The 16,768-nt window shown below is 44.6% G+C and overlaps 1 protein-coding gene across 3 annotated transcripts in view; it reads right to left on the bottom strand.

The window, feature by feature from the left end:
- The window catches only part of LOC107382779 (E3 ubiquitin-protein ligase HECW1), a 185,510-nt gene that overhangs the window by 135,187 nt on the left and 33,555 nt on the right, over positions 1–16,768 (bottom strand). For all 3 annotated transcript variants that reach the window (XM_015955065.3, XM_015955066.3, XM_015955067.3), the window contains one exon: positions 3,230–3,305. In XM_015955065.3, coding sequence (XP_015810551.3) covers positions 3,230–3,305 — 76 coding nt within the window. The remainder of the gene's footprint in view (positions 1–3,229; positions 3,306–16,768) is intronic.

The following is a 16,768-nucleotide window of genomic DNA, read 5'->3' on the forward strand; positions in this document are numbered from 1 at the left end:
ATCAAACGATGCCCAACCCTAATTCCAACAACAGAAGAGGTGCTAAGCAGATTGGCTGGGAAGAAGATCTTCACTGTGCTGGATGAGAAAGACGGCTACTGGCAGATTAAACTCGACAGAGTCGTCGCTGTTGTGCACCTTTAAAACACCATGGGGGCGCTATAGGTTCAACCGTCTTCCATTTAGGATCAAGTCAGCGAGCGAGGTCTTCCAGCAATGCAACTCTGAGACTTGTGGTGACATCACACGAGTACATATTGCAGATGATATGATCATCGCTGCTGCTACAGAGCAAGAACATGATGAGATACTACAGAAGGTAATGACTAGAGCAAAAGACGCTAATGTGAAGTTTAACAAAGACAAAATCCAGTACAAGGTGAGCAGTGTTAAATACATGGGGCATATAGTAACCTCAGAAGGGGTCAAGGTGGATGAGTCTAAAGTGAAGGCAATAGTCAACATGCCGTCACCCACTGACAAGCCAGTACTGCAACGCATGCTCGGGATGGTTAAATATCTGTCACAATACATTCCAGGAAAGGCAACAATGACTGCTCCGTTGAGAAAGCTGCTACGAAAGGACAACGTGTGGCAGTGGGAGCATGAACAAGAGGAGGCTGTAAAGAAACTAAAGGCTGCACTTGTAACTGCACCAATCCTCAGGTTCTTTGATCCACAGAATCGTCCACATCCAAAGATGGCTTGGGAGAGTGTCTATTGCAGGATGGGCACTCAATATCATATGCATCCAGAGTGCTGACGGACACAGAGAAGAACTATGCTCAGATAGAGAAGGAGCTCCTGGCGATTGTGTTTTCAGTCAAGCGCTTTCATCAGTACGTTTATGGAGTCAGTCAATGTCCAGTCAGATCACAAGCCATTGGAAACAATCCTTAAAAAACCACTAGGAGCAGCACCATCTAGACTGCAAAGAACGTTGCTACTGCTACAACGCTATGGCCTGAACGTTATCTACACACCGGGTAAGGAGCTACTGATTGCAGACACACTCTCAAGGGCTGCAGTACATGATCCAAAATAACAGTGTGACGTCTTTGAAGAAAAAGTGGTTTATGCCTTGGAGGTCACAGAGGCATTGAGCTCAGAGACCTTAGCACAACTAAAGGTGGAGTCGCAGACAGATGCTGTGTTACAGGCTTTGCAGGATGTTCACAAGAGAGGCTGGCCACAACACAGAAAACAGGTGGGAAACTTGATAGAACAGTGCTGGAACGTGAGGCACAGACTGTTAAAAAAGGCCAGACAAGACAAATCTGACCCACTTCTGGCTCTGCTAACTCTGAGGAACACCCCAGTCACTGGAGTGGAATATTCTCCAGCGCAGCTACTCATGGGTAGGGTTCTGAGGAGCACTTTACCCAGTACGAATGTGGTGCTTCAACCAGCAGTTCCTGCTGGGGTTATGCCTGCTCTTCGGAACATGCAGCAGAGACAGCGCTTCTACTACAACAGAGGAACAAAGACATTTCCAAGTTTGCTTCCTGGGCAGACTGTTCACCCGGAGACTCCTCGTGGATGGTGTCCTGCTGTGGTCACGGCAACACGAGCTGAACCAAGGTCATATGATATTGTGACACCCTCTGGACAGCAGTACAGACGTAATGGGCGACATCTGAGGAAACCGCCCAGCACTGTTCCAGTCAGCAGCAGCTCCAGAAATTTTTTTCTGCAGGTGCTATGAAGGAGCTAGTATTTTTGTTGAGGGTGCTATGAAGGAAGTGGTCATGCGTTCTTATTGTTCTCTAAAACACCTTCAACACGAGCAGATACACATGCGTGCACAAAACCTCAACAACACCTGAAACCATCATTAATGTGCATCATAAACATATGAACAATCGCTGAATTTTCCAGGAAATCATCAACACATACAGCCACACAGAAAACCATCTATAGTGTTGCAAGGTTAGCTAACGTTAGTGTTAGCATTTCCAGCGGCAAAACCCTCGACTGCTGCGGCGGTTGAGGGTTGACTCTCTTCATCCAGATCCGTAGGTTTTTTTTGGGTCTGAGATCACTTCCAAAGATTCATTCGTTTCTGACTGAACCCGTGGAAATGTGGGCACCAAAGACCGATCCATTTTACCACTAGCTCTACCTTTTACTCGTTCACAGGTGGAAAATGAGGTCAAAGGTTAACATCAATTCCCTGTTTAAATTTTTACTAACTATATGATAATTTACAGAATATTTTTGTTTTGTATGTTAAATATTATCACATCCACACGTAAAATTAAAATTAAATCGTTAAAAAAAATCTAATATTTACTTTGGGGTGCAATGACTAATCCAGGGGTAACTATAGTGCCCCCTAGCGCCCCCCTGGCACAGCTACTGGTTCCAGTGTGTGACGAAGATGTCTGTTTGGAAGATGAAGGGGCTGAAACATCCGCAGATGATGTTGTTGTGACTGATGATGGTGGTGAGATGGTTAGCTGTGACTCTCCCACTAGTCCAGTGTTAGTTCAGACCAGGAGTGGCCGTGTCATCAAACCCCCTGCAAGGCTCAAAGACTATGTGTGTTAGCCTACATTGTGATATGTGCGGTTTCTATTGTGTCTTTTTAGAAAAAAAATAAATAAAAGAGAAATGTATGATGTTGAGTAGTGTGCTGAAAATATATGTTCACTGTGGGGTAGAATTTCTACTGAAAGTTTATACAGTTTCTGTTTGACTAGTGCATAGTAAGTAGTAACATAGCTAAAACAAATAACTTGTTGTTTTGGAGAAAGAGGGATGTAGTATATAGTGCCACTCATATACTGAGAAATTGGTGCCTGCTTAGGGGCGCAGAGGGATATTAGTTCCGGGTTATGAAGCTGTACCTGGTGTGTGTGTTTGGTGCCGTGAGATGAGAGTAAAGCTGAGTATAAAGTTCCTGAGTTGTCATCTGTGAGTCCACTGCACTGCTAGACTTGCTAAAGCAACAACAAAGATAAACATACACACTTCAGCTATTCAGCAGCATCAGCTGTTTGTTTCAAAATTCAGCATCTAGTTTGTTTGACATTCACCAAGTGTTCTCTAAGTATCATCACTGGCAAGTAGTTGAACAATCGAAGTTTTAAAGCACCTCAGGAGAGTAGAGGTTAGTGTTGTTGTCCTTTCAGTGTAAGGATGTGGAGTTCATGATGTGGACATCAGAAAGAGGACAAAAGGAGTAAGATAAAGACAGCATATGAAGACAGAGGTGTTGGAAGCCTACCTGCCAGGGAGAAGTTAATGAGCCTCCTGTTGCCGAGTGCATGGTTTACCTCTGAGCTCACCACTGGCTTCAGTGCCTGAAGAAACCAACAGAAATTAAAAAGATAAAACACTTAATATCTACAGCTCATCTGCACCTGGTTCTTCTTTTTCATTTATGTGATATCAGAAAAGGAGGTCACAACTGCTGTAACAACAGTGAGCAAATAAAAAACACAACATGTAGAGCATCATTCCAACAATGTTTCTAGTGCTCATTTTCAGTGACTGTGTCCTGAAATCAATATTTCTCTACTCTGACTTCTCAGCCAGGAAGAGGAGGGGCACGGCGCGGGGGGGGGGTGGGGGGCTTGCATCAGCTGAACATGGCGAAACAGAAGCATCCCTCTGCATTATTCAGGACATGAGTCTTAAGTTTCTTTCAGTCTGGGTTGTTTCATTTAGGTTTTAGTTATGAACGTTCTCCCAGCCAACTCAAGCCTTAGTTTCCCTTGTTGGATGCACGTCTTCAGTACGAGTTTCCTTCACTGCTGTTGTTTTATTCTTCTCCTCATGCTGGTGTCCTCATCATTTCCAGTCCCAATCCTGTCATCTTCTGTGGGTTCCCCCTGCTTCCTGTGGTCTTCCTCCTGGTGTTCCAGTGTTTTCTGTCCTCGGGGTTCTATGTCACTGCCATCTGACAGTTTTGCTGCCTTTCTGATCTGTTTTTCAGACGTTTAGAAGTGTGAATCTTCACTAATCTCACGATTTGATAATGATTATTGCGACAACAATTTGATTCAATATCTCAATGCATCTCGATTCATCATGATTATTTCATATTCAATGAATAGAAGTAAGTAAGTATTTATGTAAGGATTTATGTAAAAGCAGCTTTAAATAAAAGGGTCTTCAGCTTTAGACTGTCAATGCTACGTAAGGATAAAGGAAGATCAGTCCAAAGTCGAGGTGCAACAGTTTGGAAGGAGCGATCACCTCGACTTTTGTATCTGGTCTTTGTAACTTCTAGAAGGTTCTGGTGGGTGGACCTGAGGGCTCGGGTTGGAGCACAAGGGTTTAACAGTTCAGTAATATAGGGAGCAGCCTGAACATGTGGGGCCCTGAAAGTTATAGTCAGGATTCTAACCACTAACTAACTAACCACTGGAGAGACAGAATAGGAGTGATGTGAGCTCTTTTGTTTGCTCCAGTTAGGAGCCTCCCTGCAGAGTTCTGGACCAGCTGAAGGCGGTCAAGGGCATTTTTGTTAAAACATGTGAAGAGTGTGTTACAGTAATCTAGACGGGAGGAGATAAAGGCATGGATATCCATTTTAAGTTCATGTTTTGACACCAACCTTTGCAGTTTGGAGATATTTCTTAAGTGATTAAAACTGTTTTGGACCAATGTTTTTGAGTGGACTTCAAGAGACATTACTTCATCTATTTCAGCATGACTCTACAAGGGAGGTCCACTGCTTCCTCCTCAATGGTCTCATTCCGCCGCAACCTCCGCAATCTGGCACCCAACTACTTCTCCTCTCTTGTTGTCTCCACTCTTCCATCTCCCAGCACATTCTCTGCCTATGAAGTGAATGAAGCCACCGAGTCACTCTGCTCCACACTCTGCTCTTGTCTTAATAACTTGTGCCCTTTAGCCACTAGACCTGCTAGATCCTCTCAGTCGCACCCTTGGCTAAATGATACCCTCTGGTCTCTACGCACCAATGTTAGAGCTGCGGAATGGAAATGGCGCAAAACAAAAGATCCTGGTGATCTATTGAAATTTCAGGAATTACTGTCCTCATCCTCTGCCAGCATCACTGATGCAAAGAAAGCTTTCTACACTGACAAAAGTCTCAGCTCTACTGACTCTCAGAAACTATTTTCAACAGTCAAAACTCTGCTCACCCCTCCATCTCCACCTCCTACCAACAATCTATCAGCTGACACCATTGCGTCATTCTTCACTGACAAAGTGGCAGCTATAAACAAACAGTTTACTCAACTGGCCACTCCTGAACATTCACTACCACAAACTCCTTCTAGCCCAACCATCTCAGGCCCTACTGCTTCATTTTCCTCTTTTTCCCATGTCACTGAGAACTGTGTGTCCAAGCTTCTCACGTGCAGCCGCCCTACTACATTCCCACTTGACCCCATTCCGCCTAAGCTGCTCCAAGCTATTGCTCCTACAGTAGCCACAGCAGTCACACATGTGATCAACGCTTCACTGACATCTGGTACATTTCCCACCTCTCTCAAGCATGCTCCGGTTAAACCGCTGCTAAAAAAACATCTCTGCCTCCAAATCATGTGGAGAACTACCGACCTATCTCTCTCCTCCCCTTTCTGTCCAAAATCATTGAAAGGGTGGCTTTCAAGCAGATCACAGAATACCTCTCACAAAACTGTCTGCTTGACCCTTACCAATCTGGGTTCAAAAAGGGCCACTCCACTGAAACTGCTCTGTTAGCAGTGACTGAATCCTTAAAAGAAGCTAGAGCGACAGGCAAATCCTCAGTGCTTATCCTGCTCGACTTATCGGCAGCATTTGACACTGTCAACAATGGCTTCCTTTTGTCCACACTCTCTAGCATGGGCATCACAGAGAAAGCACACGCCTGGTTTGAATCGTACCTCACAGGACGATCATTCAGTGTATCTTGGCTTGGACAATCCTCTACCGTGCACCATCTTGCCACAGGAGTCCCCCAGGGCTCAGTACTAGGACCTCTTCTCTTTGCCATATACACCACCTCACTGGGTGAGATCATTTGATCACATGGCTTCTCCTACCACTGCTATGCAGACGACACCCAGCTCTATCTGTCATTTCCACCGGACGACCACACTGTCTCTGCACGAATATCAAACTGTCTCTCTGACATATCAAAATGGATGAAATCCCACCATCTCCAACTCAACCTCTCTAAAACTGAACTACTTGTCATCCCAGCAAAACCATCCATACAGCACAATATCTCAATCCGAAATGACTTCCTATCTCTGGCTCCTTCAAAGGCAGTTCGAAATCTGGGTGTTGTGATCAAGGTCAAGGTCAAGGTAACTTTACTAATACCCGCAGGTAAATTTGATTTGCCATGTGACACGAGAATTAGCGCCCAGTTATACACACAGTCAGAAAAAATACACACATCAATAAAAATATAAAAAAATATAAAAACAATACATGAATAAATAAAAATAAAATCAAGTAAAATAGCCACGCCAGACTCATTTCTCATTGAGAATTGTTACTGCCTCAGGAATAAAGCTCCTTTTATACCTCTTGGTCCTGCACTTAGGCACAATAAATCTCCGTCCTGATGGCAGGAGAGCAAACTGGGCATGCAGTGGGTGGCCCGTGACCCTAACAATAGCTTTGGCAATTCTGTCTACCTGCCCACTGTACAGTTGTGCCACACTTTTCACTTGTTTTCCAAGCAGACGACCCGACCACTTTACAATTCTGTTCAGCGTCTCCTTTTGTTTAAGATTTGCCTGGCCAAACCATGAGGCTAAGGAAAAGGATAAAACACTTTCAATAAAAGAACAATAAAACATGGACATTATAGTCCTGTCCACATGGAATGAGGACAGTTTTCTAAGGCAGTACAAACGCTGCTGGCCTTTCTTACCCACAGCATCACAGTTTTCCTCACAAAGATTGTATTAAAACGCACCAAAAACACACAAAAACCCACTCAACCAGGACGCCAATCTCTCACACAGCTGGTCGCAGAGTGCGCATGCGCCCGAGGCTCTGAGGCAGGGATTGATGAACACCTGAGCTTTAAAGATCATGTTGCCTCTGTTGCTCGTTCATGCCGCTTTGCGTTTTATAACATACGAAAGATCAGACCATACCTAACACAAAATGCCACCCAGCTCCTTGTGCAATCTACTGTCATCTCCCGCCTCGATTACTACAATGCCCTTCTAACTGGTCTTCCAGGCTGCACTGTGAGACCTCTTCAAATGGTCCAGAACGCAGCGGTGCATTCGGTCTTCAATCAGCCAAAAAGAGCACACGTCACCCCTCTGTTCATTGAGCTCCACTGGCTACCGCTAGCATTACACATCTAATTCAAATTGCTAACACTAGCATACAAAGTCTGAGATGGTACGGCTCCCATCTACCTGAATCCTCTTGCAAAGGCTTACGTCTCGGCCCGGCCGCTCCGGTCATCACAGGATCGTCAGCTAGCAGTGCCTACACCATGCTCAGGACAATCCAGACTCTTCTTATGCATCGTTCCACAAATGTGGAATGACCTTCCAAGCACTACCAGAACTGCAGCTTCCTTTTCAATTTTCAAGGAACTCCGGAAGACCCTGCTCTTCACAGAGCATCTTCTTAACTAGCACCTTGCCTGCACCCGTCCCCCCTTTCTACTGTCCACTCCTTGTTCCCTACTCTCCATGACTGATGTCAATGTTGTTATTGTTATTGTTGTTTTTAGCCTCAAGGGCAATATGCCGATTATCACTTGTAAGTCGCTTTGGACAAAAGGGTCTGCTAAAAACATAAACACATAGACACACATAAACACATTGATTGGTCAAAAACACCCAAATTCCTCAAGTTTGACTTCACGGCAGAAGAAAAATGACCACGTTTTTGAGTAATTAGGGGAACCATGATCTCAGGGGCAATGATCAGACATTCAGTTTCTTCAGGTTCTGACTGAGAGAAGTTATCTTCTTGGCAGCTGGTGATAGCTGATTGACACTCTTGTAATTCAGACAGTTTATAGAACTCAGCATCCTGGAAGGAGCAAAACAGCTGAATGTCATCTGCATACAGGTGATGAGAGACATTATGAAAAGTATCAATTATCTGGCCAAGAGGGTGTATGCACAGCAGAAACAACAGTGGACCCAAAACAGAGCCTTGGGGTACCCCACAGAACAGATTAGTACAATCTGACATGATTTGGTTTATACAGGCACTGTAACTTCTGTTAGAAAGGTATGATCTAAACCAGTCTAAAACAGTTCATGAGATCCCCACAGAGTCGCCAAGTCTGTTAATTAAGGTGCTGTGATCAACAGTGTCAAAAGCTAACACTGTGAGTTCACTGTTGTCTGCAGCGATCATGATTACACTGGAAACTTTAAGCAAAGCTGTTTCTGTTGAATGCTTTTTATGAAAACCAGATTGGAAATTGTCAAAACGGTTGTGTAGTTCCATTAAAGTAATCAGTTGATCTGCCACAACATTTTCCAATATAAAGGATCATTTAGAAATGGGTCTGTGCACACCCTATTCACTCTGGTCCCAGTACTGCTGCACATGGGATACAACCACTACCGGTTCCAAGAGTTCGACCCTTTCTGCTGGGGTGCTGATGAGCAGGCTCCCCCGCCCAACGCTGAGCACAGCAATCCACCACCCCAGACCCCAACCGGACGGCCGGATCTCCCTCCTAGCCTCCAGCCCCATGAAGCCAAGCGACAACAGAGGTGTGCTAAGACCCCTAGTCTCCCTCCGCCTGCTCCAATATGATGTTAGTGAATGTTGATGAGGTGTATTCCATGTCTGTGGTGAGCGGGCAGTGCGGGCACCGTCGGCCTATGCCAGCTGATGCTACCACACCACCCCACTTGCACCCACAGCCCTCAGTGTCTAAGTGCAGTTTAAAAATGGGAGTGGGCACCGGCACTCGGGAGGAGGCTGAGAAATCCCCCTGCCAAATGCCGTTTGGATGTGCTCACTCCCAAGGCCCTAAGTGTGTGTTTGCATGGAATGTCGTTGGTGGAAGTGTTTAAGGTGCAGATAAAATTGGGGGGCAGTTGCCACAGGAATGCGGAAATGGGGTCCATACCCACACTCCCTGACTTGTCCACCCCCAAGGTCCTATGTGCATGTTTGTGTGATAATGTGAGGGAGCAGGAGGAGAGAAATGTGTGGGGATGGGGAGGAATAGCTGGTTGGGCTTAGCCCTCCAGGGAGACATTTCCCCCACTGGCCCAAACAGGCACCTCTGTTGTCAAAATGCCACCCAGAGCATGGAGACCCCAGCCCTTCCTGCCAGGGCCCAAAACAGCAGCATCGCAGAGCCTCACGGAGTGCGAGAGCACCAACCCAGCCCCACCCCAGCAGAATATCTATGCCTATCCCTGCATTTGCACAACGTATGGACTATAAAAGACATAGGACATCCAGATAAGGTTGGGTCCTCCCCCTCCTGTACTTCCCCCTCCCCTGTGATGGGACAGCAGAGGAGCCAAGGTCTACCCAAGGCCACTGAACCCGAGTCAGGCACTGCTGCATGTTCCTGCCTTCTCCCCGGCAGCATACATGTCAGGACCCGACCCCAAAGGCCCCACCCAGATCCCCCCACGGGGCCTGCCACCCTCACACCCCGAGCCCCCAGGCCCCCACCCAGACCCGCCCAGGGGCAAAGCAGCCACCGGGCAGTAACCCATGGCCACCGCCAAGACCACCAAGAGGCCCCACTCACAACCGCTGGCAACCCCCCCCCCCCCCCCCCCCCCCCCCCCGAGGCTATTGGAGCCAGAATGATCCAGAGTTCTTTGTAGAACTCTGCTGGAAACCCGTCTGGACCTGGAGCTTTCCTATTAGTCATGGATTTAAGGGCTTCCTTGAGCTCCGCTGATGTTAGTGGCGAGTCCAGGACTGTCTGATAATTTAGGAAGTGTTATCCTGTCAAGGAACTCATTGATCTCGTTATCTGATGGGTTTATCTGTGGCGAGTACAAAGTTTGGTAAAAGTCTCTGAAAGTTTTGTTAATGCTTTCAGGGTCATAAACTATGTTCCCGGTTGAGTCTTTAACAGCAGATATGGTAGTTTTCTCTTTATTTATTTTTAATTGGCTAGCCAAAAATTTACCTGATTTATTACTATGTTCAAAGTTTTCTATTTGTAGTCTTTGTGCTTAAAAAATTTGCTTTTTTGTCAATAATTCCATGAAGTTCTAATTTAGCTTTACGTAATTTGTCCATTAACTCTTCTTCTGTGGATGCTTCTAAAGACAATGATTTCTTCTAACTCCTGCATATGTTTGTTTCCTGTTTTTTTCTCATGTGATGAGAAAGAGATTCTTTTACCGCTCATCACTGCCTTTCCTGCCTCCCAGATAATAGATGCTGATGTTCCAGGCAGGTCATTATCAATCAATCAATCAAAGCTTTATTTATAAAGCGCCTTCCGCAACCCTGTCATGAAGCCCAAGGCGCTGAACACGGTAAAGTAGAAGTCCAAATATAGTGAATGAATCAAAAATAAAAGCAATTCAAAAATAAAATGTTCTAAATATAAAGCCCACTCCTTTTAAAAAAATTCTATAAAACCTTCATCTTTAAGCAGTGATGTATTAAACCTCCAGTTTTTGTTTGGTGGGATTGTCTTCTTATTTACCAGAGTTAAAGAAACCGGAGCATGGTCGCTGACAACTATGGGGTGTATCTCAGTGCCTGAAATGTCAGCCAACAATGAGCTGCTGACTAGAAAATAATCCAAACGTGAATGAGAGTGATGGACATGTGAAAAAAAGTATATTCTCTACGGTTACGATGAAGAGATCGCCATGCATCACAAAGCCCCTAAACACTCATGTACTGTTTAACTATATTAGTAGATTGCCAATTGCGTTGAGTCCCAGCTATTGTTACTGCTGTTGGACCTGATTGCAGCTTTTGATACAGTTGACCACTCCATTTAGATGTCATGTTTGGAAGATATTGTTGGATTAAGAGGCGTTGCCCTGAGCTGGATCAAATCACATTTGTCCGATGGGTCAGTGTCTGTCAGTATTGGTAATTATTTTTCCAAAAAGGCCCCTCCTAAATGTGGTGTTCTCCAGGGCTTAGTGCTTGGTCCTCTACTGTTCTCTTTATATTTGCTTTCTCTGAGTGCAATTTTTATGAAATAAGATCTGGCCTTTCATTGTTATGAGGACAAAATTATCTTTTTTAAACCTAGTCGGTCATCGACTGTTTCTCCTTCTCTCTTGGATGCATTGTCGCCTTGTCCCAAAGATGTCATCTCAAACTTGGGGGTCAAAGTAGACTCGGAGCTGAAATTTCATAAGCAGATAAACTGTGTGGTAAAACCCTGCTTTTTCCAGTTAAGGAAACTGGCTAAGGTTAAGTCTGTCCTGGTAAAGACAGACATGGAAAGACTCATTCATGCTTGTCTTACTCTTCTTGGTATCTAAATACATTTTTGAAGTTCATGGATATCATATGTGGAATCCATGGCACATAACTAGGGGAATTAGAAAATAGCATTTTTAGCCTCATTGACTTGCATTCAGTTTTTTGTACTTCCAGGGACCCATGGTAGGTGGGTGTGACTTAGGCTCCCTATACTTTTCAGATCGTCACATCTACTTCTTTTACTCCCAGCAGTGAACATTTTTTTCCATTTAGACATATAAACATCAGTAAAGGATGTCTGGTTACCGGTAGCTTGTTCAAACAGCAGCTGGTTCTGGACTCTGATTGGTTCTTTTCTCATCTAGTTCCGCCTGTTCCATTTGCTGATTAGTTATTTTTCCCAGTTGCCCGTCTCTCTAGGTTCCCCTCATGTGCTCCTTGTGTTCCCCTACCCCTCCAGGTGTCCCTCTAGGATCCTCCTCAGGTGTACCCAAGCTTCCTGTGCCCCTCTTTGTACCCAGCTCCCTCCCGGTCTCTCTCAGGTCTCCGCTAGTCATCTATAGGTTCAGCATTTCATTTTATTAGTCTCCTTTAGTGTGTTTTTCCTTCCCCACTTGTTAATTATTCTCCCTCACTCCTCAGGTCATTAGTTATTTATTCTTTGGTTCTCCTGTGCCCTTAAGCCTGGTTTATGATTCTCCGTCAGCTCCGCAAGGGACAGACACGCACGGATTGACGGAAGCGTTTTGCTCTCATACTTCTCCGTCCCCTGGAGAGTGTTGCAAAGCAATTGCCCGGCAGGACCACAGAGGGCGTAGCGCTGTAGTATCCTGCCATGTATCGGTCCAAGATCATGTGTTTATATTGTGTTTTTTGTGTATATAAGAGACTTTTAAAACGGACATATTTGTCTCTCATTCTCCCACCGCTTCATGCGCTCCCCACCTCTAAACCCACGTTTCCTTTCATTTCCGTCCACAAATAAAATGCTTGCTGCGCATCTTTTCACTCCTCCAGTCACGGGAGGATGAAACGTTCATATTTTTAGAGTTTTTTTGCGAGGTATTCTTCAAGCTTCTCCGTGTCTTCCGCTAGTTATCCTCGGCTCTCTTTGCAATGGCGGCGCTGTAAACAACAGCAGCGTCTTGACCAATCACAAGCTTGCGTAATCCGTCTCGTTCGACGGATGTTTAAAAAAGTGGGCTCGACTCCGTACGTACTTGCGTGCCCTACGCAAGGACGGATAATGGCGTTGCGTGTCTCCACACTGACGCAGACGGAGAAGAATAAATCAGGCTTTAGTCTTTTAGGTTTATTTATTTACAGATTCATAGGTTAGGGTTTATCCCCTCTGCTTGGTTTTCCCTTCCCATTTAGTTAATTGATCTCACCAGTCTCCCCTCAGTTCTCTCTCCCCACGCACCTGCTCCTCGTCTCCCAATCACCCAGTCACTGTGTATATAACCCTGTCTGCGTCTCAAATTTTGTTGGTCCAAGAAGAGAGCCAGTCTAGAGCAGAACCTGAAATCCCAGCCAGGATCTTTAACCTGTTTAGTAGAACGTTGTGGTCTACAGTGTCAAAAGCTGCACTGAGATCAAGCAGGACCATGACAGAGCATTTCCCTGCATCAGCAGCCATCAGGAGGTCATTATGCACCCTTACTAGAGCAGTTTCGGTTGAGTGCTGCTTCAGAAAGCCAGATTGGAAGGGGTAAGAGATCTTTGACTTGGAAAACCAGGATCTGAGTTGGGTTTCCACAACCTTCTCAAGTACTTTACTGATGAAAGGTAGCTTAGAAATGGGCCTAAAGTTACTGGTGGAGCTGGCGTCAAGGTTGGGTTTCTTTAAGAGAGGAGTCACTACTGCATGTTTAAAGTAAGATGGAACACATCCTTGGCTCAGTGAGCTGTTGATCATAGTCAACAGAGATGGACTGATAGCGCCAAGGGACCCGACTAAAACAGAGGGAGTTAAGATATCTGATGAGCATGATGAGAGTTTCAACTGACTGATTATTGAGGTTAAGTCATTTAGTGTAATTGGGGAGAAGGAGGTGAAAGACTCGGAGCACTGAGGGGCCTCCCCTCCTGAGGGGGTGAGGGCTGGTGGAATGCTGGATCTCAGATTCAACACCTTGTTTGCAAAAAAGTGGAGAAATCTGTTACAGTCATCAGCTGAAGATAGCTGAGCCTGCTACGGAGGAGAAGACACGATGCTGGAGATGGTATCAAACAAAACCTTAGGATTATTCTTATTTTGGCATATGAGGTTGCTGAAGAAAGAAGACCTGGCAATTTCTACAGCTTCGTTGTATGACTCTAGAAGTTCTTTAAAATATTCGCAATGAACAACCAGACCTGTCCTCTTCCACCATCGTTCCGCTTTTCTATAGGAGCGTCTAAGTTCAAGAATCTGGTTGTTCAGCCAGGGTGAACTGGAGGCACTGGAACTGCGGCTGGTTTTGTAAGGGGCGACCTGATCTAGAATTTTGAGGCAGTGATCATTAAATGAGTTGGTAAGGAGCTCTACATCATCAGAGGAGGGAGGTACAAAGTCAAAAAGGGAGAAGAAATTTAAAATGGTAAAACTGTTGATAATACGTTGTTGCTTAGCAGAGACTGGTAAAAGAGATTCAGAATTTAGGTTGATATGAAAAGAAACTGACTTATGGTCACTGAACACAACATCATTTATCTGCAGCTTATCAACAAGAAGTCCGTAGGAAAAGACCAGATCCAGGGTGTGGCCTGCTCTGTGAGTGGGACCAGACACGTGTTGAGAGAAGTTAAAATAGTTCATCATGTTTACGAACTCTCTAGTGGAGCTGTTAGATAGATCCTCAGCATGGATGTTGAAATCTCCAACAACGATTATCCTGTCTAGTTTAATAGTTGAAGATAGGAGATCCTGAAAGTCAGACAGGAAGGATGAAGTAGATCCAGGTGGGCGATAGACCAGAATTCCATAAACTGGTTGAACTCGACCAATTTTAATCATGATCATCTCGAATGAGCTGTAGGAGTTTGAGGATATAATTTGGCACAAAAATGTTTCTTAAAGATAACAGCTGTTCCTCCACCGCGGCCTGTGGTTCGTGGAGCAGAGAAGAAAGAGCAGTCTTGAGGACAGAGCTCACGGAGATTAGTGACGTCATTTTCGCGCTGCCACGACTCAGAAATCCACAAAAAGTTTAATTTTTTGGTCCGGAACAGATCGTTGAGGATGTGAGACTTGTTGGCGATGGAGCGCGCGTTAATCAATATCATTTTCGTGGAGGAATCTGGCGGTGTGTGTGCCGCGGGCTCGATAATGGCGGGCGGCTGGCGCACAGCATACATACATACATACATATACATATGTATGTATGTATGTATGTATGTATATGTATGTATGTATGTATGTATGTAATATCATTTTCTTTCTTTCTCTTTCTATTTAATAATAATGACCCTGATCTGAGTGTTATGAGCAGTATGAGCAGACTGTGTTGAAAACACATGCTTCTTGGTCTTCAGTGGGTACTGAAACATTCAGATACGTGCAGACGCAGCCAAGAAAAACCAATTAGTTCTGATCTGTGATGAATTTTAGCTCAAAATAAACACATGCAGCTTGTAAAATATTGTAAGGGAATGGAATAAACCTCACAACAACCACTGGTTTGTAAAAACCAAAAACAACATTTAAATTTTTTCCTGTTCTGAATGTTGGTTAGCCTGGTTCTATCCAATCAGGCAGCTGGTTTTAATTGAGATCTGCATGGGATTAAAGTAGAATCCATCCATGGAGTCCTCTGGTGTCTCTCTGACTGCACTATGGGACAACAAGAAGCCAAAGGCCTGCTCTTCTACACAGAGCCCAATTTATTACAGATCCCAGTCTAAATAAAGTCAGTCGTAACCAGAATGAAAGGGTTACCCAGGCTATCCAGCTGAACCTTGTCCTCCTTCTTCTCCTCTTAGGATGTCGGGGGAACAGCAGTCCAAGCTGGAGACACATGCCGTCCATCACTCACATCCACAAAACTGGATCCTCTCCGTCTGCAGCGTCTGACCGACTACAGAAACACTGGCCAGCAGATTAACTGTGTCCTTTATCCTTTGCCGCTCTCTACCTCACACTTCCACAAACCTGCCAGGCTCAGCTGGACAGGAATTATTTCTGCTAGCTCTGCTTGCTGACTCCCTGCCATCCTGCCTCTCCATGATGGTTATTTATATTCTTTGTCCACAGGAAGACAGTACAGATCAAATTCTGGGTCCATCAGCATTTTCTAGGGGCCCACAGTAGCACAGGGTGAAGGAAACATGGAAATTCAATCAGCAGCTTCTTGGTACCTGATGATTACTCACAGGAAGGACAATAAATCCTTTATTTGTTTTAATTGTGAACATGTTGTAGCCAGAGACTCTTTATCATTCATCCGTTCAACATTAAAATCATTGTGATTCACTTCAACTTAAAGCTGCAATACCAAAATTAGAAAACAAATTAGCTTAAAAGATGTGTCCATGCCCCTCAACAATGTTCTAATGTAATATAACTATAAATATATTGTGGAAATCAAAAAATATTTTAAAAGTCAAAGTGGTTCTCTCACATTTGTCTTAAAACGTCAGCCAATAGTTACTTTCGAACCAAATGGAACTATTGGACCATCCTGTTGTCAGTCTTGGTGAACTGCAGCATTTCCACACTTCCCTGTGTCCTGCATTCACACACGCAGATGCATTTTGCAGCAGAACACAACGGAAGTGAGATGTTGGCACTCAATGAGGAAACAACCCGCTTCAATTGTTGGAAAAGCTACCAGAGTCCCAAAAAGAAAAACACCATTTCAATTAACAGAAAAAAAAGATTGAACTGGATGTTGAACTGGATTGGAGCTTTGTGTTACACTTGCGCATGGCTTTATTTATACTTTACTTTGTTAGCGCTATTAGCTCGATATGCTTATGCTACGTAACCAGCTTTCATTATAAGGATTTATTTAGGTTTAAATAACCAGTGACTTACAGATCGGTATCAACTCAGTCATTCATGTAATTTCCCCACTAATATCTTTAATTATTATTATTATTTTGTTGTAACAAACATTTGCATGACTTTATTTGCAATTGTCTTTGTTAGCACTATTAGCAAGGAGGCAATGAAACACCTGAAGGTTGAGCTCAATTCTCCAAAGGGATCTTCGTGCTGTGAGGCTACAGATCTTGGTCTGGACTTCCCTGCTTGCATTTTTATTAAACAGAAGGGGCAGCTGGACCCGAAGGACCAGACTGCAGCTTCTCTGAACAAGCTGTTGGAGGTCACAGGGCCGTGGAGGGGGAAACTGCACAAGGGCCAGGAGCAGATGGAGACTTCGCTGAGGGAAATCCTGGAATGACTGGGTCAGAAAAAATCCCTTGTAGCTTCTGGACAGCAACTGGAGAC

Source organism: Nothobranchius furzeri, chromosome 7 (genome assembly GCF_043380555.1).
Source record: "Nothobranchius furzeri strain GRZ-AD chromosome 7, NfurGRZ-RIMD1, whole genome shotgun sequence".
Taxonomy (NCBI): Eukaryota; Metazoa; Chordata; class Actinopteri; order Cyprinodontiformes; family Nothobranchiidae; genus Nothobranchius; species Nothobranchius furzeri.